Source organism: Nicotiana tomentosiformis, chromosome 12, assembly GCF_000390325.3.
Source record: "Nicotiana tomentosiformis chromosome 12, ASM39032v3, whole genome shotgun sequence".
NCBI lineage: Eukaryota > Viridiplantae > Streptophyta > Magnoliopsida > Solanales > Solanaceae > Nicotiana > Nicotiana tomentosiformis.
The window spans coordinates 474,023-498,762 of NC_090823.1; the positions used below are offsets into that span (position 1 = coordinate 474,023).

The window sequence follows — 24,740 nt, forward strand, 5'->3', positions numbered from 1 at the left end:
TGTCCCAACACCTCATCAGTCTGACAATGATGTGGGTAGTCTTTGAGTAGTTTCTTGTATCTTTCCCAGGCTTGACAAACAGTCTTACCATCTTGTTATTGAAACCTAAGAATCTGGCTCCTCAACGAATTTGTTTTCTTTGTGGGGAAAAACTTGATTAAAATTTTTTGTGCCAGATCATCCCAAGTGTGGATCGAGTTAGCGGGCTCTTTGTTTAATCATTTCTTAGCTACCCCCAGCAGTGAAAAGGGAAACAGAGTCAGTCTAACATAGTCCTTAGAGACGTTTGGATAGTTGTATGTATCTGTAATCTCCAAAAGGTTCTGAAAGTGCCGTTACAGATCTTCATGAGATAGATGATATTCAGCTTAATGTATGCATATTTTGATGTATATTGCCTCGTATTGTGCTCATGTATCGTAGATTTCGGATGTATAATATAATGATTTGTGATAATTTGTGATATTTCTATGTGTAAGAATCATCCATATGCGATTTGGGATGAAAGTGTACGAATTGGAGCGAAAATGGGAAGAAAAAGCAAAAGTGCCCAATTGAGCGCCACAGGTAGCGTGAGGCACTACCTACGGCATACAAAATAGTATGCTGAAGAAGCCCAGCGCCAGGGCCGGTGCCCTATGCTGCCTTGGGTGCTGGTGACGCGGATCTATCCTATTTCGACCAGGACTCAGTTATTTCGACCCCAAGACGCCCCAACTCATATGAAAGCCAACCTAAAAATATTTTAGGGAGGAGGACATGACGTTGAGAGAGGAACAAAAGTACGAAACACTCGGGTGCATGGATTTGATCAGTTCTTCTTTTTGTCTTCTAGTGTTCATTGATTTTATGTTTGAAAATGTTATTTTTTATGATTGTATGAACATGAGTGGCTAAGAAACCTATTATTCTAGGGTCATGGTTGCAACATGAATGTTGGCGTTTAAATTGAGGAGTTTGATTTTATCATATTGGGTTGTTTATTTAATTATTTTCTTAATTAGTTGCTGAGTATCTAACTGTGAAATACTATCTACGAATCTAGAATTGAACTCGAAAGTTGGAATTATAGATTGCATATAGGATTAAATAGAGAAAGTTCTTGAACCCGGGCATTGGGGAACGTATTCGCAATTAGGATAGAAATATACCTAATTGCCTTGATTGGTTGAAATACAGGAAGTGTAAATGCATTATTGTTAGTCTTAATTCCATAGACATATAGGCATTAAGTTAGATTGAATAGGCGAGTAAGAACTCAACAGATTCGTATGAGTAATATCAACCATGTCAATCAACAATCCAGATAAATCAATTAGTCATTTTAAACCAAGAACACGACAAGATTGTTAGCTAGCCTATGAATCTGGAATATCCTCTCCTATTGATTTTTATCTGAAACTACTTAAGTGTTGTGGTTGATCTCTAGCTATTTCATTGATTGATAGTTTCTTAGGTAGTAAATTAGTCACTTACACATTTTGTGAGAAATCTCTTGAATCGATAAGTTGTTTGAGTTTGAATTAGTCAAAAGTTAATCATAAGTCTTCGTGGGAATGATACTCTACTCACTACTCTATTACTTGGCGACCACGTATACTTGCGTGAGTGTGTTTGGTCGCGACAAGTTTTTGGCACCGTTGCCGGGGACTTAGAAATTGGCTACTTGTCTGAGTTAAGCTTTTATTAGTTATTTGTTCAAGTTTTAATTTTCAGTTGCTTTGTTTGTGTTAACGCATGCTTTTCTCTTGAATGCGGAGGAGTAGAATCGCAAACAACCTCCTTCCTCTTGATCCTGAAATGGAATGAACACTTCATAGGGTGAGGAGGGAAGTTAAAGCTCAAACTAGAATAGAAAGAGAGTTGAACATCGTAGTTCAACCACAGCCACCAGAGATGGAAGGTAATGAAGAGCGTCTGGTGATAGAAGGCGCAAGGCCCAAACTTGCTAATATGACTTAGGCTATTATGAAGCCTGAAATCACGGATCACTTTGAACTCAAACAGTATATGGTGTAGTTGATCCAGTCCACAAGGCAATTTGTGGGTCTGTCTCATGAAGACCCGCAGCGGCACATTCAGAACTTCCTGGAAATTACGGATACTTACAATTATCCTAATGTTTCCAAGGACTATGTCAGGCTGACACTGTTCCCCTTTTCACTGTTGGGGAAGCCAAAGAATGGGTTTAAAAGGAGCCCGTGAACTCAATCCATACTTGGGATGATCTAGCAAGAAAATTCTTAATCAAGTTTTTTCCCACTAAGAAGACAAAGTCGCTGAGGAGCAAGATTCTTGGGTTCCAACAACGGGATGGTGAGACTCTTCGTCAAGCTTGGGAAAGATACAAGAACTACTCAGAGACTGCCCGCATCATTGTCAGGCTGATGAGGTGTTGGGTCATACTTTCGTTGATGGGTTAGACGAGACATCAAAGATGAATCTTGACTCAGCTCGTGGGGGTAGTTGCATGGAGAGGCCGTATAGTGAAATCCAACTCCTGCTAAACAACTTCACTGCTAATGATTATAATTGTCAAGGATATGGGGAATCACAAAGAGCACTTAAACAAAAGGCAGCCGGTATAATTGAGCTTGATGACTTCTCAGCCATGAGAGCAGATATTGCAAAATTGGCAAATCAGATGAATAGAATGACAATGCACCAAACACAACAGATGCAACATGTATAAAATATATATACTTGCTGCGAATTATGTAGTGACAGTCACGCGAGTGATATGTGCCCCATGAATCCTGAATCTATCTACTATGTAGGGCAACAGAGCAGAGGTCCGATAAATCAGCATGCACAATATGGGAACACTTACAACCCAAATTGGAAGAATCGTCCTAACTTCTCCTGGGGTGGAAATCAGACGACTCAGAATCATTATAGGTCCCAAGGAAATTTTAATCAACCTCAGAAGCCACCCCAACAAATAGAAGAGAGTACGAATGACTTATTGAAGAAGTTGTTGCTTGATAATCAACAACTGAGGACCGATTTCAGAAATCTTGAGAGACAAATGGGGCAGTTAGCATCGAATCAAAATATTAGGCCTGCATGCGCTCTTCCCAGTGATACAGAGAAGAACCCTCAAGTTAATGACGTTACACTCAGAAATGGGAGGGAATTAGAAGATGTGCCAAAGAAGAGAAAGGATAAGGCTATACCTAGGGGGGAGTTGATTCCTAAAGCAACACATGATTCAAAGAAAGATGATGCAAGTTCAGAGCCAGTGAATGCTGCAAGGCCACCACCACCTTTCCCCCAAAGATTACAGAAGAAGAATGATGATCGCATGTTCAATAAATATCTCTCTATGTTTTTTCAATTGAATATTCCATTGGTAGATGTACTTCACGAAATTCGAAAGTATGCTAAGTACATCAAAGATATAGTGGCTCACAAGAGGAGATTGACTGAATTCGAGACAGTCGCACTTACTGAGGAGTGCACATCGATGGTCCAAAACAAGCTTCCTCAAAAGCTTTAGGATCCTGGTAGGTTCACCATCCCTGTGCAGATTGGTAATATCAACGTGGGTCGTGCTATTTGTGATTTGGGGCCGAGCATAAATTTGATGCCCTTGTCCTTGTTCAAGATATTGGGTCTGAGAGCTCCAAGACCAACCACTGTGATGTTGCAACTAGCGGATAGATCTATAGCCTACCCTGAAAGAGTGATTGAAGATGTGTTGCTGCAAATTGGGAAATTCATCTTCCTAGCGGACTTCATTATCCTAGATTATGAGGCTGATGTACAAGTTCCAATCATATTAGGACGACCTCTCTTGGCTATAGGTGATGCAATTATTAAAGTAAGAGAGGGAAAACTGATTATGAGGGTGGATAATGAGGAAGCAGTTTTTAATGTCTACAAGCCGATCCAACTTCCCCGCCATTATGAGGAGCTCTCTATGATATCTGTTGTTGAAGTGGATGAGCAACTTATCAACACGAGTGTATATCTAGATATTTCTCTAGAGAAAGCACTCATGTTGTTCGATAGCTTGGAGATTGATGACGAGGTTGAGGAGATGATGCATATGCTAGATGCATTGTGTGCTTATATGCAGGGATTAAACCCCTTTGAGTCCCTAAATAGGCCAAATGGGCCTCCTCCAAAGTCGTCGATTGAAGAAGCTCCAAAATTGGAACTTAAAACCTTGCCCCCTCACCTTCAATATGCTTATTTGGGTGGTTCTGACACTCTATCTATTATTGTTTATTTTGACTTGTCTAAATTTCAGGAAGAAAAACTGTTAAGAGTGCTGCGTGAGCACAAACGAGCAATTGGGTGGACGATGTCTGACATTAGAGGCATTAGTCTAGCATTCTACATGCATAAAATCCTCACAGAGGAAGGGCACAAGCAAAGTGTAGAGCAACAACGCCGCCTAAAACTCAATCATGAAAGAGGTGGTAAGAAAAGAAGTGATTAAGTGGCTTGATGCAAGTATTGTATTTCTAATCTCGGATAGCAAATGGGTAAGCCCCGTCCAATGTGTGCCTAAAAAGGGGGGGATGACTGTAGTGGTTAATGAAAATAATGACTTGATTCCCACAAGAACTGTGACTGGGTGGAGAATTTGCAAAGATTATAGAAAATTAAACAATGCCACCCGAAAGGACCACTTTCCCCTCCCCTTTATTGATCAAATGCTCGATAGATTAGCTGGACAGGAATACTACTATTTCCTAGATGGATATTAGGCGTATAATCAGATTGCTATAGCCCCAGAGGACCAAGAGAAATTTACATTTTCGTGTCCCTATGGCACGTAAGAGAATGCCCTTTGGTCTTTGTAATGCACCTGCGACTTTTCAAAGGTGTATGATGGCTATTTTTACTGACATGGTTGAAAGATTTGTAGAAGTGTTCATGGATGATTTTTCTGTGTTTGGGTGTTCTTTTGATAATTGTTTAATGAACCTTGATAAAGTGCTTGCTAGGTGCGAAGAGACAAAGTTGGTACTAAATTGGGAAAAGTGCCATTTCATGGTACATGAAGGTAGTCTTGGGGCACAAGGTGTCCAAAAATGGGTTGCAGGTGGACAAAGCAAAAGTGCATACGATTGAAAAATTGCCCCCACTGATGTTAGGCCAAAATGCTTTACTTTTAGTATATTACTCGCCCTATATTTGATTGGTTTAGTGATTAATTATGCGACATTTGAGCTAAATTGTGTTGTTTATTGTGTAGGAACATCGGAAGACAAAGACGAGTGAAGGTTGCACAAAAAGAGGACAAAAATGCAAGAAAAGAGCACAAAAATGCCAAGTATCCAAACCGTGCTACAGACCAAGTAAAGCCAACTCTATATCCAGCTTGACCGTGCTACAGACCAGGCTTCGTGAGGTCTATAGCCAGCTTGACCGCGCTACAGACCAGGCTTTGCGAGGTCTATAGCCAGCTTGAGTGTGCTACATACCAGACTTCGTGAGGTCTATAGCCCGGCAATTAAAAGTTGCGGGTTAAAATACTCCAACCCAGATTTGGACTCAAGGACTTCAACCGTAGCGTATAAATACTCCCTAAACATGTCTAAAAGGCATAGACGTTTTTTAGAGCAGATCCGACCAAAAAAGAGGACGTTTTGGGGGGGGGGATTATTGGAGAGGCAAGAAGGCTACGGGAACACTTGGAAGCAACGAATCACAAGAGTTTTCTCTTCCGTTCTTCCTTAATCTGTATTTTAATGCATTCAATTATTATCATGATTTTTAGTATGGTTATGAGTAGCTAAATTTTCCTAACTAGGGTTTGATGGAACCTTTTGAAGGATGATTTTTCTGTTGTGTTTAATATAATTTTTCCATTGGATTTTCTCTTCTTGTTCAACTACGTGATTATTTTAGTTGATTGAAGGGCCCACAATTGACTGTGCCTATTTAGTATGTATTGCTTGGAACAGGGTATATATTTAGATAGTTGTTGAACAACATCATTCCTAACGTATGTGAGGAATCAATACGGAGGGTTTAAAGGTGGGATTAGGAATAACCAAACCTTGGTGCAATCTTAGTGAGCGGTGAATTAGTGCCAGCTAGCGTAGTTTAGAAGAATATGTCTAGTAAGTTGTGGTAGTTTCTCGGAAGAGAATTACGACACCCTAAGTACTCACGATCGGTAGAGAATACTTAAGTGAAATTATAGAAGGCATAGCGGGAAGGATTCCGATAATTGGAAAAATCATAACTCGAGACCTCATTAATATTGTCACTAACCCTTAGACTTGTTAGTTGATAATTTTACTTTTAGTATTTGTTAATTAATTAGTTTAAAATAAAAATTACAATCTTTATAACTAGGAAATTATTTGAACTTGTATTTCTAGCAATACTGAACAGTTGTAACTAAGCCTTAGTTCTCTGTGGGATTCGACTCCGGACTTGTAAACTAGATTATATTTGCAATGACCGCTAGACCTTTTAGGAGGCATAGTTGGGCGTGATCAAATTCATCAAGGGCATTCGCAGTTTCTTGGGCGATGCAGGTTTTTATCATCGTTTCATTAAAGATTTTTCAAAAATTTCTTCTCCGCTGTGCAGGCTTCTTGAGAAAGATATCCCCTTCAAGTTTGATGATGCCTGTCTGAAAGCATTTCAGGAGCTGAAGGGAAGATTAGTGAATGCGCCAATTATCATTGCCCCGAATTGGGCGCAGCCATTTGAGTTGATGTGCGATGCGAGTGACATAGCAATTGGAGCTGTTTTGGGGCAAATGAGGGATAAAATATTTCACTACATTTATTATGCACGCAAAACTATGAATCCAGCCCAGATGAACTACATTGTTACTGAAAAAGAGTTGCTTGCAGTGGTGTGGACATTTGACAAGTTCATATCCTATCTAGTAGGAACCAAAGTCATTGTCTACACAGATCACTCAGCTATAAGGTACTTGTTTGAAAAGAGAGACACCAAGCTGAGGCTAATTCGATGGGTCCTGTTCTTGCAAGAATTTGACTTGGAGATCCGAGATCGAAAAGGAACAGATAATCAAGTGGCTGATCACTTGTCCAGATTAGAAAATCAAAACCATGTGGCTGAGGGAGGTCGATTAAGGAAAAATTTCCAGATGAGCAGTTATTGGGAATCACCTCGAGTGAAGCCCCGTGGTATGTAGATTACGTGAATTTCATTGCAAGTGGGGTGATTCCATTAGAATTGACTCCCGATAATAGAAGAAGATTTCTATATAATGTCAGGCTCTACATGTGGGATAAGTCATTCCTCTATAAGCAGTGCGTAGATCAGTTGGTACGAAGGTGTGTTCCTAAAGAGGAGATGAATGCAATATTGCATGACTGTCATGCTTCTCCATATGGAGGTCAACATGGTGGGGATAGAACTGCCCAAAAAGTGTTGCAATCGAGTTTCTATTGGCCAAAATTGTTTAAGGATACACACGCCTTTGTTAAAAAGTGTGATAGGTGCCAAAGAACAGGAACAATCACGAAGAAGCACGAGATGCCTTTGCAAAGTATTCTGGGACTCCAAGGGTGCTGATAAGTGTCGGAGGAACCCACTTCTGTAACAAATTGTTGAATAAAGTTCTAGCAAAGTATGGAGTTAAACACAAGGTTGACACCGCATATCACCCCCAAACGAGTGGTCAAGTGGAAGTGTCAAACAGAGAGGTGAAGCAGATTCTGGAGAAAACGGTAAGTGGAAATAGGAAGGATTGGGCCGGAAAGCTGGACAACGCATTATGGGAATATTAAACTGCATACAAGACCCCCAAAGGTACTTCTCCGTATAAGTTGGTTTATGGGAAGACGTGCCACTTGCCGTTGAGCTTGAACACAAAGCCTATTAGGCGATTAAAAAGCTAAATATTGATATGGACTTAGCCGGTGAGAAGAGGTTGTTACAACTCAACGAGCTTGATGAGTTTCGATTGCACGCGTACGAAAATTCCAAATTGTATAAAGAAAAGACCAAGAGATAGCATGATAAGCACATCCATCATTGCGAGTTTGAGCCAGGTCAAGAAGTTCTCTTATTCAATTTGAGGTTGAAGCTTTTACCTGGAAAGCTTAAGTTTTGATGGGCAGGTCCTATTGTGGTGGTAAGTGTGAGGCCTCATGGAGCAGTGGAATTCCGTGATACAAGCTCAAGTGGTACCTTCATGGTAAATGGACAGAGAGTAAAACATTATTGGGGTGGTGACATTGCACGTCACTAGACCTCGGTGGACTTGGTCGGTGCTTGAAAAACGTGTTAAGTCGTGCCGCGACGTTAAATCAGACACTTGTTGGGAGGCAACCCAATTGTTAATGCTTTTGTAGCTTAGCTTTTTGTTTGCTTTTAGTAAGAGTAGACTAGTTTTTTTTGTTTTCTTTATAGTTAGAGAAATCATAGGTGGGAATAGTGTGGAGTGTATAATGTATGTATTGAGTAGTCGAGTATGAGGGAATTTATATTTTTAAAAAATGGAAAATTTCGGCAAACCATCGCCCTACGCTGTATAGGGTGCAGATTCCAGTATAGTCATAACCCCCAGCGCCAAGCCTAGTGTGGGGCGCTGGGCTGGGGGGTCAAGTAAGTTAATTTTTTTATTTATTTTCATTTTGTTTATTTTTTATTTCTTTAGGACCTAACCCATTACCCGACCCGATTACCCATATACACTAACATAATAACCCAACCCATTCACCAATTTTATTAACATAACTCTAAACCCAAACTCCCACTCTCTCTCCCCGTTACTCTCCAAACCCCTCTACCCATTCCTTCCTTCCTCTCTCTCTCAAATTCTCCACTATTGCTTGTGTGTTTTCTTATCAAGATGCTAAGGTATGTTCCTCATCTCCTTCTTATCTTGTGTATTGTGAATTTTGTTTGTGTGTTGTCAGGTCCTCCATTCTCAAACGACCCCCAATCCCCTAGGTCTCTTTGACATGTTTTGTTGTTATGATGGGTGGCCCTAGTGTGCACAAAATTGGGTGAAAATATTGATTGTGAATTTATATTTGAAGTAGTAAACTACAATTCCCTCTACTTCATTTGAATTTGGGAGGGCCAACGTGCTCCACCATTGTTAAAATAAGAGAAGCAAATTGATACCCACAAGGTGTTTGCTAAAATGCCTAAAAGAGTGAATTGAACACCGGTGAATTCTGAGTAGCCGCGTGTAGTTGTATATGATGTTGGGTGAAGTGTGGGGTGTTTGGGGGCAATGTATCTTGCAGTAAACTCTTATAAGAAGTAGTTAGTGTTCTAGACTAGTTGTAGTAAATTGGACTCTAGCATTGCTTGCTTGCACTACGGTTAAGTTATGGCCATGTTCGACTACTTGAATTGTGGCATTGGGAAGTCTTGAGTACTTATCGCCTTGTGATGAAACATTAGTGCACTTTGAACCACTCTTGTGAGTAGATTACACATAGCCTTCGATTTTAAGTGTGAGGTCATCTTGGGTTCTCACAATGACCTTGGGCAAATTTCTTGATTTATTCTCACATTTGTGTTTGTCGTGTGTAGGTTGTTATGGTCCATAACAGTGCTGCCAAAGGAAAAGGGGTAGGAAAGTCCTCCACTACTGCTCCCCCCCCCCCCCCCACAAAACACAAGCAAGGTGAAGGATCATCTAGGAAAGCTAAAATAAAACAAGTTGCCGAAGGATCACAACAGGCACCATTGCAACCAAGGCCTCATTTAAAACTAGTCATTGATGCTTCTATCGCATGGCATAGGGACTTCGTGCCATATGGGCGGCATGTCTCCGAGATGGGCATTAATATGAAGGTCTTAGAAAAGAACTTCCCGGATGTGCTTGGCCGGTTGCGAGCACTGAACATAGACAAATTCCTAGAATGCCCCGGCCATGCTAATTTGAGCATGCTGCGAGAACTATATGCTAATTGGAATGCGGACTTGTTCAGATCACATGTCGGTGGAAAGGATGTGCCACTGAATAGGCGGGCCTTATATGGATTTTTAGTGATTGAAAATTGTGACCCGCGGAGGCTAAAGAAATTTTGTCAAAATCCCAGGCTACACGGTGATAGTCACACTCTTTGTGGAGTCAATTCGAATGCCAAGTGGAACAGAGCTAAAGGTGATATCCAACTTGAGATGGTTCGCTCTAATTTCAACAAGACCACTTAAGTGTGGCAGAATTCCGTGCAGGCCTGACTCATGCCAATTGAACACAACAGCGAATCCACTCGAGCTCGAGTGTGTGATATTATTTTTGATGATTGGGAGACCCATAATTGTGGGTGATATCATGCTCGATGAGATGGCCCGCACCTGCTTTGGGCAAAGGATAAAGAGGTTCTTCTTTGGAAACCTCCTGACGCAGTACATGCTGTCTCGTGAGGTACCGGAGTACCCTGGCTATGATGAGGTTGTAGAGGCACCAAAGGCATTGTTAGACATTACATCCTTACTGGAGTCCACATCAAAGCTAATCCAGGTTACGAGGAATGAGAGGGATAAGAACTTCAACATGTATCTTTATAGTTCCCTCAATATGATAATGCGCAGTCTAGGGGTGTCGGATGAGGAACGTATGCATCTGCACAATGATCTCTCTAGTTCTTTCAAGGAGATGTTGGGCATTGCACCGGGCAGTCCCATTCACCCGTCCGAGGATGAGAACACTCACAAAGGATCCGATGATGAGGATGAGATTGGTGATGAAGTCACGGGCCCCATGGTTTTGGTGCCCCTAGGAGAGGATGATGATGATGATGATGAGCCCAGAGCTGCGGCTGGTGGACATTCTGAGGAGTCGGACTCTGACTAGCAAGGAGTTCTTTCTTTCCACCTTACTTTGTTTTGAATTTGTTATGCATCGGGGACTGTGCATTGTTTAAGTGTAGGGTGGGGGAACATTCCTGACTAGTAATTGTATAACTTTTTTATTTATTTTTATTTTTTTAGCTTAGTTTAGAACTCACCTAGTCTAGTTAGCTCATAAAATGAAAAGAAAAAATAGAAAAAGCTAGGACTTTCCCGACGATGGATTTGTTGGACAATTTTCTTGAGGGATTAAAGTCCAATTAAAAATATCAAAAAGATTTTATTTTGTTCGTGTTAGGATAGTTAGGTAGTATACCTTGGTTTTTCTTTGGACGCTGGTTCTTTTCCAAGGGTGTAGCTCGAATCGGGTGTTTTTAATTTTTTAGGAGTAGGATAGGGATAAAACAGAGGTGCTCTGAGGTACCTGTTGACATATTTGGTGTTGGCACATTAAACTATGGCATGCGTTCTGTCTTCCTGAGTATTTGATTTGAATTGTAATGCCCAAGTAAATTAAATAGCCTATTCTGTGACGCCTTTTTCTCAGTTGGTTGACTTGCATGCCACCTAGTGCATTATTGCTTAAATATTCTCAACTCGCTATGCTTTCTTGACTTGAGAGTCGAACAGAACCGTCTTGATTGAGTCAAGTGCAATGTGTGTGTAAGGGTTGGTGATATTCTGTACTGTCGTGTGTAGTCTAGAATTTGTCCCGTGTGTTAATCAAAGTGAAATTGTTAAGTTGTGCTAGTCTAGGAGATAACGTAGGAGTTTCTTGATTGACCATAGAGGGGCTTGTCACTCACAAATAAAAAAATTTCGTTGCTAGCCCTTTGAGCCTATAGGCGTTTTCTTTGGTACCCACACTACAAGTTGTATCCCTATTTTGTTCTTATTTTGAGCTTGTTGAGCCTTTACCTCCTAAGGCACTTAGTCGCTAAAATAAGTAAGGTGAGAGATTGGGGAGTGGCTTACGAGTGGAACCATGGAAGGGCCATTAAGGTGTACTAAAAGTGTGAAAAAAGTCCACTACCCGATGAACCTTAATGTATGAAGTGTGTGAAGAAAAAGAGAAAGAAAAGGGGCGAAAAAAAAATTTGCAAGAAGGAAGAAAAAAAAAATAGTTCAAATAATGTAGAAAAACACACACCTCCTAATCCTTCTAATTCGTGCTAGTGGAAATATAGAAGTGCTTAATTGAAAAGAGGGCTATGTTATATATGGTGTATGACAAGTGAATTGGTTGAGACGAAGATGTGCTCGATTTGTGAGTGTAGTATATTAAAGTGCTTAGGAGGGTTAGTCACTATTCCTAAATGTATCCTACCCGTCCCTTAGCCTACATTACAACCTTAAAGTCCTAATTGATCCTAGATTTGGCTAGCTTAGATTAGTAGAGATATACACTATGGGCAAGCTTATGGTACGACCATGGGATGCACATGAATTCTTTATGAGATTAAGCAAATTTTGTTCAATGGTGTGATGTCCTTAATTTATGTTCAATGACATATTTGAATGTATGGGCTACTTCTATATTCACTCTTTTGCTTGTGGTGAGCGCACTTGGTCTCATGACGGATTGGTGATGTTGTACACTTCTTTTGTTGGGTGAGTGCATGAGTTAAGGATGCTTAGTGTTAACGAGTCATCTTTTGAGGTAGGGTGGTTATGGACATATTGCTTGAGTTGGTTGAATCGCATTGTGTATACTTGGGCAAGTCTAAAAATGTGAAGAATGTGAAATTTGTGTGTTCATGCTTGATTGGCGGTATCGACCATAGTAAAAAGGTAGAGTGTGTGATTGAGTTAAATGTGAATTGCTCTTTCATAGTGAGAGGTACATTTTGGGGTGTTAATATACTTCTATTGCTCGAGGACAAGCAAGAGTCTAAGTGTGGGTGTTGATATTCGACTTAATGTATGGATATTTTGATGTATATTGCCTCGCATTGTGCTCATGTCTCAAAGATTTCGGATGTATAATATAATGATTTGTGCTAATTTATGGTATTTCTATGTGTAGTAATTATTCAGATGCGATTTGGGAGAAAAGTGCGCGAATTGGAGCGAAAATGGGAGGAAAAAGCAAAAGTGCACAGTTGAGCGCCACAGGCAACGTGGGGCGCTACATGTGGAGCACAAAACGATATGCTGAAGAAGCCCAACGTAGGGACAGCACCCCGCGTTGCCCTGGGTGCTGGTGACGCAGATCTATCCTATTTCGATCGGGACTCGGTTATTTCGACCACAAGACGCCCCCAACTCATATAAAAGCCAACCTAAACCTATTTTTGGGAGGAGGACGTGACTTTGAGAGAGGAACAAAAGTACGAAACACTCGGGAGCACGAATTTGATCAATTCTTCCATTCTTCTTCTAGTGTTCATTGATTTTATGTTTGAAAACATTATTTTTGATGATTGTATGGACATGAGTGGCTAAGAACCCTATTATTCTGGGGTCATGGGTGCTACATGAATGTTAACGTTTGAAGTTTAAATTGACGAGTTTGATTTTATCATATTGGGTTGTTTATTTAATTATGTTCTTAATAATTTTTCTGAGTAGCTAACAGTGAGTAGTATGAGTACAACCGACCCCATGTACTCTGTAAGTGCCGAGCCTAACATCGACGAAGTAGTAACGAGGCTAAGGCAGGTCTCTTACCTTAACATGTACGCAATAATAATAATAATAATAATAATAATAATAATAATAATAATAATAATAATAATAATAATAATAATAATAATAATAATAACAATAATAATAATAACAATAACAATAATAACAATAACAATAATAATAATAACAATAATAACAATAATAATAATAACAATAACAATAATAACAATAACAATAATAAGAATAACAATAATAATAATAACAATAATAATAATAATAATAATAATAATAACAATAATAATAATAACAATAATAATAACAATAATAACAATAATAATAATAACAATAATAATAATAATAATAATAATAATAATAATAATAATAATAATAATAATAATAATAATAATAATAATAACAATAATAACAATAATAATAATAATAATAATAACAATAATAATAACAATAATAATAATAATAATAATAATAATAATAATAATAATAATAATAATAATAATAATAATAATAATAATAATAATAATAATAATAATAATAGGAATCTGGTATCTGCACAAGAAGTGTAGAGAGTAGTATGAGTACAACCGACCCCATGTACTCTGTAAGTGCCGAGCCTAACATCGACGAAGTAGTAACGAGGCTAAGGCAGGTCTCTTACCTTAACATGTACGCAATAATAATAATGATAATAATAATAATAATAATAATAATAATAATAATAATAATAATAATAATAATAATAATAATAATAATAATAATAATAATAATAACAATAACAATAATAATAATAACAATAATATCAATAACAATAATAACAATAACAATAATAACAATAACAATAATAAGAATAACAATAATAATAATAATAACAATAATAATAACAACAACCATTATATATATATATACATACACACACACACACACACACACACACACACACACACACACACACACACACATAATAATAATAATAGGAATAGAGGTAAGACAATTAAATCATATCAATAACTGAAGTCAATTCAGCAGTCATAGCCGATTGTTTCTTTTATCATTCTGTTGCGGCGTGCAATCCATTCCAACAATATAATCCTTTAAATTAATTTTCGTTACGACGTGCAACCCGCTCCAACAATATAAACTTAAAATAAAATCTGTTGCGGCATGCAACTCGATCCAACAATATAATTTTTCAATTTAATTGACAAGTAATATTGTTGGATAGGGTTGCACGCCGTAATAAATTTTATTTTAAGTTTATATTATTGGAGCGGGTTGCACGTTGCAATAAAAATTAATTTGTAGGATTATATTGTTGGAATGGGTTGCACGACACAACATAATGATAAAAGAAATAATCGGCTATGACTATTGAATTGACTTCAGTTATTGATATGATTTAATTGTCTTACCTCTATTCCTGTTATTATTATTATTATTATTATTATTATTATTATTATTATTATTATTATTATTATTATTATTATTATTATTATTATTATTATTATTATTATTATTGTTATTATTGTTATTATTATTATTGTTATTATTATTATTATTATTCTTATTGTTAATATTGTTATTGTTATTATTATTATTGTTATTATTATTATTATTGTTATTATTATTATTATTATTATTATTATTATTATTGCGTACATGTTAAGGTAAGCGACCTACCTTAGCCTCGTTACTACTTCGTCGAGGTTAGGCTCGGCACTTACAGAGTACATGGGGGCGGTTGTACTCATACTACACTCTGTACTTATTGTGCAAATACCGGAGTTGGTCCCAGTGGCGTACTGCATATTTGCACAGATTCAGCTATCAGAGGAGACTCAAGGTATTGCTGCACGATATTTGCAGCTCTGAAGTTCCCTTCTATTTTATCTTCGCTGTGTGCTTTCTTCCAGATAACTTTATTTTTATTCAGACCCTTGTTAGTATTATTCTAAAAGCTCGTACACTTGTGACTCCAGTTCTGGGATGGTATTTAGACATCGTTATCATTTTGGTTTGTTTACTTTAATTCAGATATTATTCCAGTTGTTGGTTTCTTTACTATTTAATTAAGATGAATTGTTAAAAAAATAGTTAAAATATTCTAACGTTGGCTTGCCTAGCAAGTGAAATGTTAGGCGCCATCACAGTCCGAAGGTGAGAATTTCGGGTCGTGACAAGTTGGTATCAGAGCGGTGGGCCCCAGTCCCGATTTTATGCTTTTCCAGCTAGGCCTGAGGTCGAATCATCTGATGTCGTGATTGCAGGCATTATTCTAGTTTGCCGTAGAGATGCTTCAGTTGTATTTGATCCAAGTTCTTCCCACCAGACCAGATACCAGTGAGTTGAACCGCACGTGGAGACTTCAAAGTATATCTGCCAGAGTCAACAGACCTTAGAGTCCCCCCTCTATCTTTACTATGTTGTTTTTCCTTATTCTCCTTAGACTCTAATGTATAGAGACCTAGTATTTTCTCTTAGAAGCTTGTGAATTATTTCCATCGGATTTTGGGAGTTGTAATTATTGAATGGCAGTTTTATATTTATATATCATGTGTTGAGATGGGAGTTCAGTTTATTATTCATTGATTCCGCAAATTTGTTAGGCTTACGTAGTCTTAGAGACTAGGTGCCATCACGACATCCTACGAAGGGAAAAATGGGATCGTGACAAATACTATCTATGAATGTAGAGTTGAACTCAAAAGTGAGAATTCTAGATTGCATATAGGATTAAATAGAGCAGGTTCTTGAACCCCGAGCATCGGGAAACAAATTCGCAATTAGGATAGAAATATACTTAATTGCCTTGTTTGGTTGAAATACAGGAAGTGTAAATGAATTCTTGTTAGTTTTAATTCCATAGACATATAGGCATTAAGTTAGCTTGAATAGGCGAGTAAGAACTGGACAGATTCTTATGAGTAATATCGACCATGTCAATCAACAATCCAGATAAATCAATTAGTCATTTTAAATCAAGAACATGACAAGATTGTTAGCTTGCCTATGAACTTGGAATATCCTCTCTTATTGATTTTTATCTGAAACTGCTTAAGTGTTATGGTTGATCTCTAGTTATTTCATTGCTTGATATTTCTTAGGTAGTAAATTAGTCACTTACATATTTTGTGAGAAATCTCCTGAATCGATAAGTTGTTTGAGTTTGAATCAGTCAAAAGTTAATCATAAGTATCCGTGGGAACGATACTCTACTCACTACTCTATTACTTGACGACCACGTATACTTGCGTGAGTGTGTTTGGTCGCAACAATAGACCCGCATACTGCCCTGTGGACTGAATCAGCTGCACCATATACTATTTGAGCTCGAAGTGTCCCGTGATGTCAGGATTCACGATAGCCTGAGTCATATTAGCAAGACTAGGCCTTGCGGCCTCAATCACCAGTCTTTCTTCATTTCCTGCCATCTTGATTGGCTGTGATTGGACTACAATACCAAACTCTGCAATTCTTGCTCTTTCTTTCGCCTCCCTCCTTAACCTGTGGAAGAGTCTTTCGGGTTCAGGATCTCGAGGGGGAAAGTTGTTTAAACTGTTGCTTCTTCTTAGCATTCAAGGTAAATACCTGTAGAGTCAGAAACAGTCAAACAAATTAACACTGGAACAAAAACAAATAAGAGCTTATTTCAAACCAATAACTAATTTCTAAATCCCCGGCAACAGCGCCAAAAACTTGTTGGGTCCAAACGCACACGCAAGTCTACGCGGTAGACAAGTAATAAAGTGATAAAAAAGTATCGTTCCCACGATAATTTAATGCTTACGGGTTTCTGTAACGATCTCGAGTAAATTTTCAATAGTAACTGGGTTCACATTCAAACATTTATAGATATTTAGTAAATTCTTCGAACGCATTTACACTGTTTGGACAAAATCTATTAGGTTCACGTGAACCCGTAGGTTGGGAGGTGGCTCCGCCCCTGCCAAGAAAGGACTGGACCACAAGAGTCTATTTTACGCAGCCTTACTCTGCATTTCTGCAAGAGGTTGTTTTCACGGCTCGAACCCGTGACCTCCTATTCACATGACGGCAACTTTACTAGTTATGCCAAATCTCCCCTTCCTCGATCCTATTTTGCCAATAAAAGTATATTTGCATTAAGTGCCAATGGATAGTAGGATTTATAGTCAAATTCATATGGAAATAAGTTTTTCATTTAATAGTCAAAGTGGGTTTAATAGTAATATTATAAATACAGATATTACTACCTATTTTTCATGTGTTGCGATTTAAAAGATTATGAATGAATGATTAAAGTCTCCTACCTTCTTATCTATCTTGTTTGCTAGATTTCTTCTATACAGGCATTATTGAATCGTTTACTTGTTCACAAAGTACGTATTCTTTAAGGTATTTTTTATATTTTCAAGAGAGTATGATATTAAATTAAATCTATATCACTAGTACATACATAAATACAACATGATGAAAATTATAATGCAAGTTAAAATAGTTTGTGACGAAGCTAGCTGGCGTCATTAGCCCAAAGGCTGGGTGACGTCTGCTTGTATATATGGATAATGCAAAGAAGTCCTCTCTTTTTTGTAGTGTTGTGAAGATAGTCAATAAAAATTAAGACAATGTTTATTAGTAAAATAAGGCAAGCCTTGACTCTTTTAGCCACTGTCAGTATCCATTTAATTAATATGTTTACTTGTGGTAGTCCTAATATTAAGTAGTACTATGCCAGACGGTTGAACCTTATTATAAATCAAGGAATCAACTTATATAAAATTAGCTAATTAATGTCCTGGAATCAAACGATGCATGACTGAGCACAACTTCCCTTGCATGTTAAATTTTTGTTTAATCTAATCGAGGAGCTGGTATTTGCAAAACTACGAAATGCAAAATCCTAGGAACCTGTCTGTCTTCTCATTGCCTAGTCTTAATTTTAATTATGGGACTTCATCAGGAGAAGCCAAGCATTTCTTTTTCTTTCCAAAAAAAAAATCGTTTTCTTAAAGGTGAAAACTACCATTGTGGCCGGAAACAATAACAATATATCTAGTGTAATCTTACAAATAGGATCTGAAAAGGGTAGTGTGTATGTCAATCTTACCCTACGAATATGTAATGATCCCTATCCGTAAATTAACATCCAATAGCAATTCTAAACGTTCGGCGAAAACAAACTTATAGTAGTCTTTGCTCAAACTGAACTATGTGTATGATTTCAGAACAGAGTAAATAGTGGCACACCCTTCTAATTTGTCTTCTCTTACAAAAAAAGAAGAAATACCGATATAATAAATCGCAGAGTCGTCGCTAGCTAAGCAGATGACTTGTTTGTTAAATTTTTCCTTCCAATTAAATTCATTTCAAAGGGCTCATTCAGCATTTTATTTTGGTTTCTTAATTAATTTCTCCCTCACCAGTCACCCCTTTATACTCTAGCTAAGCTTTTTCGTGTGACAAGAACTTGCATAAATTGGTTCATCAAAAACAGCTTACATTTAAAAACAAATTACGTAGCGGCTTAGTGTGGTTATACACTTGATCATTAGGCGTGTTTCTGTTATGATCATCCCATTGGGCTCAGCTAAATAGTCGTTTGACCCCTTCCCTTATATCTTTCCTTAGCCAAAAGTCTACCAAAAATAACTTCTCTAGGTCTGTATACACACTACTCTCCTCAGAATCTACTTGTGGGAATACACTGGATTAATTTGTTGCTGTTGTTGTATAATCCATGTATGATATGTATATAATCAGATGTATAATTTATATATATGGGCTAAGAAAAGTAAATAATGAATCCAACTGGCTATTTATGTAAAGATTCCTTTTCCTATTAGGCACATCTGAGGTTGGTCCATTAGTAATCTCCTGTTAATTTAGCCTGCCAAATGTTTATCCTGCCCTTTCTTGATGCTTTTATCCGCTGTTTGAGCCTTTAACAGATGCACACTTAACTTTGCAATATTGCAATTTCTTTTTGGCTTGCCCTTATTTCAAAGAGGAAGAGAATCTTAGCTCAAATAAGACTGGAATTCGATATTAATACACCAATAAGAAATACAAGCATTGATTTGGAATAAAGTCGAAAATACATCAAGAAGCCGGCTGTAGCAGAAGATGATCCTCTGCAAAAGTCTGTGGTAGTAAAACAAAATTATTTAAATAATTTGTGACAGTGTTCACTTCCAATATAGATACCCATAACTGCTCAGTTACCATGCTACTATCCATTTACTTCCTCAACGTTTGTAATATGTATTCAGCATAAAGGTCCCTGCACAAACATTACAAAATATTAACCTCTTGGTAACATAAAATCTTAAAATGTGCATTCCAATTTGAATCGTACATGGAGTACTGGATGGCCTCAACGGCAGTATTTGGAGCCAGAAAGTCGTTAACAGCAACCTCTTTGTTCTCATTCTTCTTGTCTAACGAGCAGTCAAGGAAATTATACAGATTTTATATATATTCATAGATATAGTTAATTAAGAGATTAGAAGGATACAATCTTCAAAGAAGCGGCGGATTTCAGCGAGGCGGTGAGGGGGAAGCTGGTTTATATTAGTGTAGTGGCGATATTCTGGATCGTCAGCGCACACTGCTATGATTTTATCATCCTTCTCTCCCTGGATTTATATAGAAATTTTTGTTAGACTTCGTTTGTAATGAGGAATTGATTAATACTAAGTATTAACCCTGAGGACTAAAATAGGAACCTGATCGATCATAGGCATCAGTCCGATGGCTCTAGCTCGAAGGAAACAACCTGGGAGGACAGGTTCCTGTTGAAAAATGTAGTAAAATTTTGTTCAATTTTTGCCTGTTTTATGAATAAAGGCATTCATTTAATTTACCTACCTGCATGAGGACTAATACATCCATAGGGTCACTATCTTCACATAGCGTTCGAGGAATGAAGCCATAGTTCTGAGGGTAAACAACTGATGAATATAGCACCCGATCAACCTGTTCATATGTGTGAAAGAATTAGATAAAGGGATCCGGGTTCAATTCCCGGCAACAGAAAATCTTTTTGAAAGGGAGTCTTTCCCCGAGGTCACGGGTTCGAGCTGTGGAAACAGCCTCTTGCAGAAATGTAAGGTAAGACTGCGTACAATAGACCCTTGTGGTAGCAGAAGCTTTGTGCATCCTTTTTGTAAGTAATGTGTAATGCAAAGGAGCGTTCTTATATAATTCTATCTCATCATTCTAGCATTACCTTAATTAGACCAGTTTTCTTGTCAAGCTCGTACTTGACTTTGCTTCCTTTTGTTATCTCAATGACCTGTAAAGGTGCAATGTATAGGTCACGTAGCCAAATCACAGTTTCATTTCAAGTTAATAAAGAAATAAGCCCTTTCTTAGAACTTCCTACATAGAAGACAACCAATTTCTTTTCCCTTCCCCTCATCATAATCATAATTAAAAAGGGAGGAAAAAAATGCTGCAATTAATTAAGGAGGCTGGCTGTCATTTGTCTGTGGATGCAGGGGCGGAGGTAGTATGCTGGATAACGGTTCGGCCGAACTCAGTAACTTTTGGTCCAAAATCTATATTTGTCTCCAAAAATTAATTAAAAATGTACAAATTATTATATCAAGTATTTGATGAGTGTGGATCATTTCATGACATGAGGTTCACACACACACACATATATATATATATATATCAAGCCAAATTGATAGATTTGTGGCATTTTCTTCACTGCTGGTAATTTCATTTTTCTACGTACATTAGTTGAACTCAAGTTGATGCCTGAAGAAATTTGTAGTATATCAGCAGTAATAAAGCAGAGTGATTTAGTGTACTCACAACATTGAAAATGTTTGGAGCTTCAGGTCCTATATATATAAAAAGGAATGATCAGATCTAACTGCCAAAATTGCGAAGCACTGAATAATGACAAATGAGAGGGTAGATGTAGCTACCTATCTCGAGGTCATGCCAAGGATGGGCAGCAACAGATCTTCTGGACAAAGATGAAAGGATCCTCTCATTCAAACGAGGGGCTTGTCTTTGTTGATCACCGGCTTCAGTGCTCATGTTTCCTACTAATTAAACTAAGACAAAATCAATCAAATGCACGATGGATTTGTACACATTGAACAAACCTCTTTGGCTGCATACATAACTAAATAAAAATTGTTACTCCTTACACGTATTAATTGGTCCACATTTCACTTTTAGAATGTCACACAAATATTGCATATCCAATAAACGATTAACTTATGAAAAGAAAAGCAAGAACGAGGGGAGGAAATTGATGAAGAGAGAAATGATCAAGTCTCTTACCTTGGATTGAAAGAAAGATGAAGACGAAAGAGATGGTAGGAAAATATATATGAAATTAATCGACTGGAGAAGTTTCGTAACGCGAAGTGATATGCATACAAAATATAGTTTAGATATATAAGTTTGAAAGCAGGCCATGTATGGGTTGGTATACATTCCCTTTCCCTTGAAGCCTTCAAAGACCGTCCTTAATTTCCTCTTTCCTTTCCTTCTTTTAATGTCTTCCGTTTCTTTTTCGATTTGCGCGGGTCCTCTCTCTCACTCTATCTACACTTATCAAACCTATTTAACTTGCATAGTTAAAAATAAGAATATACATATTATTATAAACAGAGTAGGTTCCATATGGCCATGTATATTATTTTTATGACCCAGAAACGCCAAGAAACGACGTTAGTTATGGTAAGTCGTGAATATTACTCGCAAGGCAGTATCTGATGGTTCCATCAATTTGTTGGCCAATCGGAGCCCGTCAATCAAACTTAGGAAAATAATCATGTATATACACACAAGAAAAAATGGACATAATCATTAATTCCTGTTTTATGACCCCGAAACGTCAAAAGCGACATTAGTCATGGTGGCTATTGCTCACAAGGCAGTATCCGATGGTTCCATCAATTTTTAGACCAACCGGAGTTCGCCAGTAAAATTCAGAAAATGCATTATATATATACAGGCACGAAAAAAATAGACATAATTATTCATTCATGTTTAATGACCCCGAAACGCCAAAATATGATGCTAGTTATGGTGCGTATTGCTCACAAGGCAGTATCCGATGGTTCCATCAATTTTCAGGTCAGTCGGAGTCTGTTAACTTTTTGAGCACCGATAGGATCCAAATGGCCGTGCAAAGTACGGGTAGGTTCCATGTGGCCGTGCATAGTATTTCTATGAACCCAAAACATCAAAAAATGATGTTAACCATGGTGAGTAATGCTCACAAAATAGTATCCGATATTTTCATAAAATTTTAGGCCAATTGGAGTTTGTTAATCAAGTTCAAGAATATACACACACACACACACGAAAAAATTGTCACGGCCTAAATTTTTCTCTGTAGGATGTCGTGACGGAACCTAGTCTCTAAGACCAGGTAAGCCTAACACTTACTAAATTAAAGACAGAATTTAACTAGAACAACTACGAAGCATGAAACTGAAAGTTCTATAGTAAAACCAATTATCCTAAGTGTAATACAATACCCCAAAACCGGTATTACAAGTCATAAGCTCTACTAAGTTTGCTAGAAAATTCCTAAATACAAATGTTTCAGAACAGAATTAAGCAGTACAAGTACAATATTAGAAGGTGATCACTCTGAGGCTTACGAACGCGATCACAAGTTTACCTTGAGTCTCCACAGCAAAACTCGAACAGCTAGCTAGTGATCAACCAACTTCAAAATACTTGGATCTGCACAAAAATGTGCAAAAGGTATAGCATGAGTACACCACAGCAGTACCCAGTAAGTAGCAAGACTAACCTCGGTGGAGTAGTGATGAGGGACAGTCAAGACACCTACTGAACTAAAAACCCTGAACAAGTATAAATGTGAACTAGCAGAAGGCATTATCAACATAGAGCTAAACATGATAACAATAACAAAACAATGATCGTAATAGGAAACTAAGAACAATAATTAGCAACATGGAACAATAGGTAATAACGTTGTAGAGTAAGCTGAACGCAGTTTAAGTTCGGTGAAACCAAATAATGGAAATCAAGTAACAACTCAATAAGAACAACCGCTTTCACACCAGATTTATTCAAGAATTTCCACGAGGTACCAGACTTCATAATCACAAATCACGGGTCCCGATTCATGAACCCTGATCACTTGGCATCTTGTGCTCACATTACAATTCACAACCTCATGGACGACTCACGTGCCAAGAGAGTAACAATATCTAATATCCGCACGGACCACTCACGTGCCAACAATAACAATGACTCATGACCGAACGGACAACTCGCGTGCCAATAGAATGACTCTCACACAGAAGGCAAGTAAACGGGAGTACATGTAAATAGCCCAAGGTATAACTCACACAAGGTAGGGACACCACTACACAGACATCAACAATAACAATGCCCCCAGGCCATCACAAGTCATCACAAATCATTCTCCCACATAGCCCACCTTGTTTCACCACGTGCGCAATAATAAAGTAAATGCCCGCCTTATTTCGCCGCTCGCGCACAATAATATTCCCACCTTGTCTCGCCACATGCGCAAACCCACATATATAGCCCGCCTTGTCACGCTGCCTGTGCAAATATCAATAATAACAACAGCACGGACAACTCACATGCGAACACCCCGACAATCCTTACAACAATACCACGTGTGCCCAAACATAACAACATAATAAAATGACATTCACAACATGTGCCTATATGCCACAATATTTCCTCAAAACAGTTTCAATACCACAACCACGCCTAGACCTCGGCTCAACAACACTGAGTACGACAACAACAATAACAACAACAATAACACGAGAATACGACAAGTAAATCAACACAAGAACTTCAGAACACAAAGAAATGGAAGAATGAGTTCACATAGAAAGACACAACAGGGAATAATGGTTTCAACAAGAATAGCTCAATAAGGGAGAGATAATGTGTAACAATGTTTCCACTAAAGTACAGTTCGACTATAAGAGAGATAGAATGAATCAATGACCCCAAATAAGAATACGTCAACAATGAAAGGGATAACAAACTTCAATTAAGGCTAAGCAATTATGGAAGAGATAATAGTAATTTCAATCAAGGTTAAGCAATTATGGAAGAGATACTAATAACTTCAATTAAGGTTAAGCAATTACAGAAGAGATAATGATAACTTCAATTAGGGTTAAGCAATTACGGAAGAGATAATAATAACTTCAATTAAGGTGAAGCAATTACGGAAAAGATAGCATGACAATAAAAGGGTCAAAAGCTTCAATTAAGGCACATAAGAGTTTAATTGGCAATAAGGGTAGAACATGAATTAATTAATTCCAAATAAGACACGTAAGGGTGAATTGAGTAAGTGTAGGATT

General features: G+C 37.7%; 1 protein-coding gene and 1 non-coding gene across 4 annotated transcripts; both read right to left on the reverse strand.

The window, feature by feature from the left end:
• Positions 1-2,276: 2,276 nt before the first annotated feature.
• Positions 2,277-2,382, reverse strand: LOC117279903 (small nucleolar RNA R71). Its single transcript, XR_004510345.1, has one exon. It is a non-coding gene; the product is annotated as a small nucleolar RNA R71 (small nucleolar RNA).
• Positions 2,383-19,397: 17,015 nt separating this feature from the next.
• Positions 19,398-21,838, reverse strand: LOC104109524 (soluble inorganic pyrophosphatase PPA1-like). 3 transcript variants are annotated; one of them, XM_009618849.4, is made up of 9 exons: positions 21,682-21,838; positions 21,318-21,440; positions 21,202-21,230; positions 20,609-20,674; positions 20,248-20,355; positions 20,106-20,171; positions 19,895-20,015; positions 19,736-19,817; positions 19,398-19,660 (listed from the first exon to the last, which is right to left on the reverse strand). In XM_009618849.4, the coding sequence occupies exons 2-9, from the start codon at positions 21,430-21,432 to the stop codon at positions 19,618-19,620; spliced, it is 630 nt and encodes a 209-aa protein (XP_009617144.1). In that variant the 5' UTR covers positions 21,433-21,440; positions 21,682-21,838; the 3' UTR covers positions 19,398-19,617. The 3 variants fall into 3 exon arrangements, with proteins under 3 accessions (XP_009617144.1, XP_009617145.1, XP_009617146.1); XM_009618850.4 differs by having other exon boundaries at positions 21,318-21,437; positions 21,682-21,836; XM_009618851.4 differs by having other exon boundaries at positions 21,318-21,449; positions 21,682-21,830.
• Positions 21,839-24,740: the final 2,902 nt, after the last annotated feature.

Coding starts and splice junctions, on each gene's coding strand:
- LOC104109524 (XM_009618849.4), bottom strand. CDS start 21,432: ATGAGCACTGAAGCCGGTGATCAACAAAGACAAGCCCCTCGTTTGAAT. Junction 20,356..20,608: donor AGAAAACTGGTCTAATTAAG/GTAATGCTAGAA, acceptor ACATATGAACAG/GTTGATCGGGTGCTATATTC. Junction 20,016..20,105: donor TGATGCCTATGATCGATCAG/GTTCCTATTTTA, acceptor ATATAAATCCAG/GGAGAGAAGGATGATAAAAT.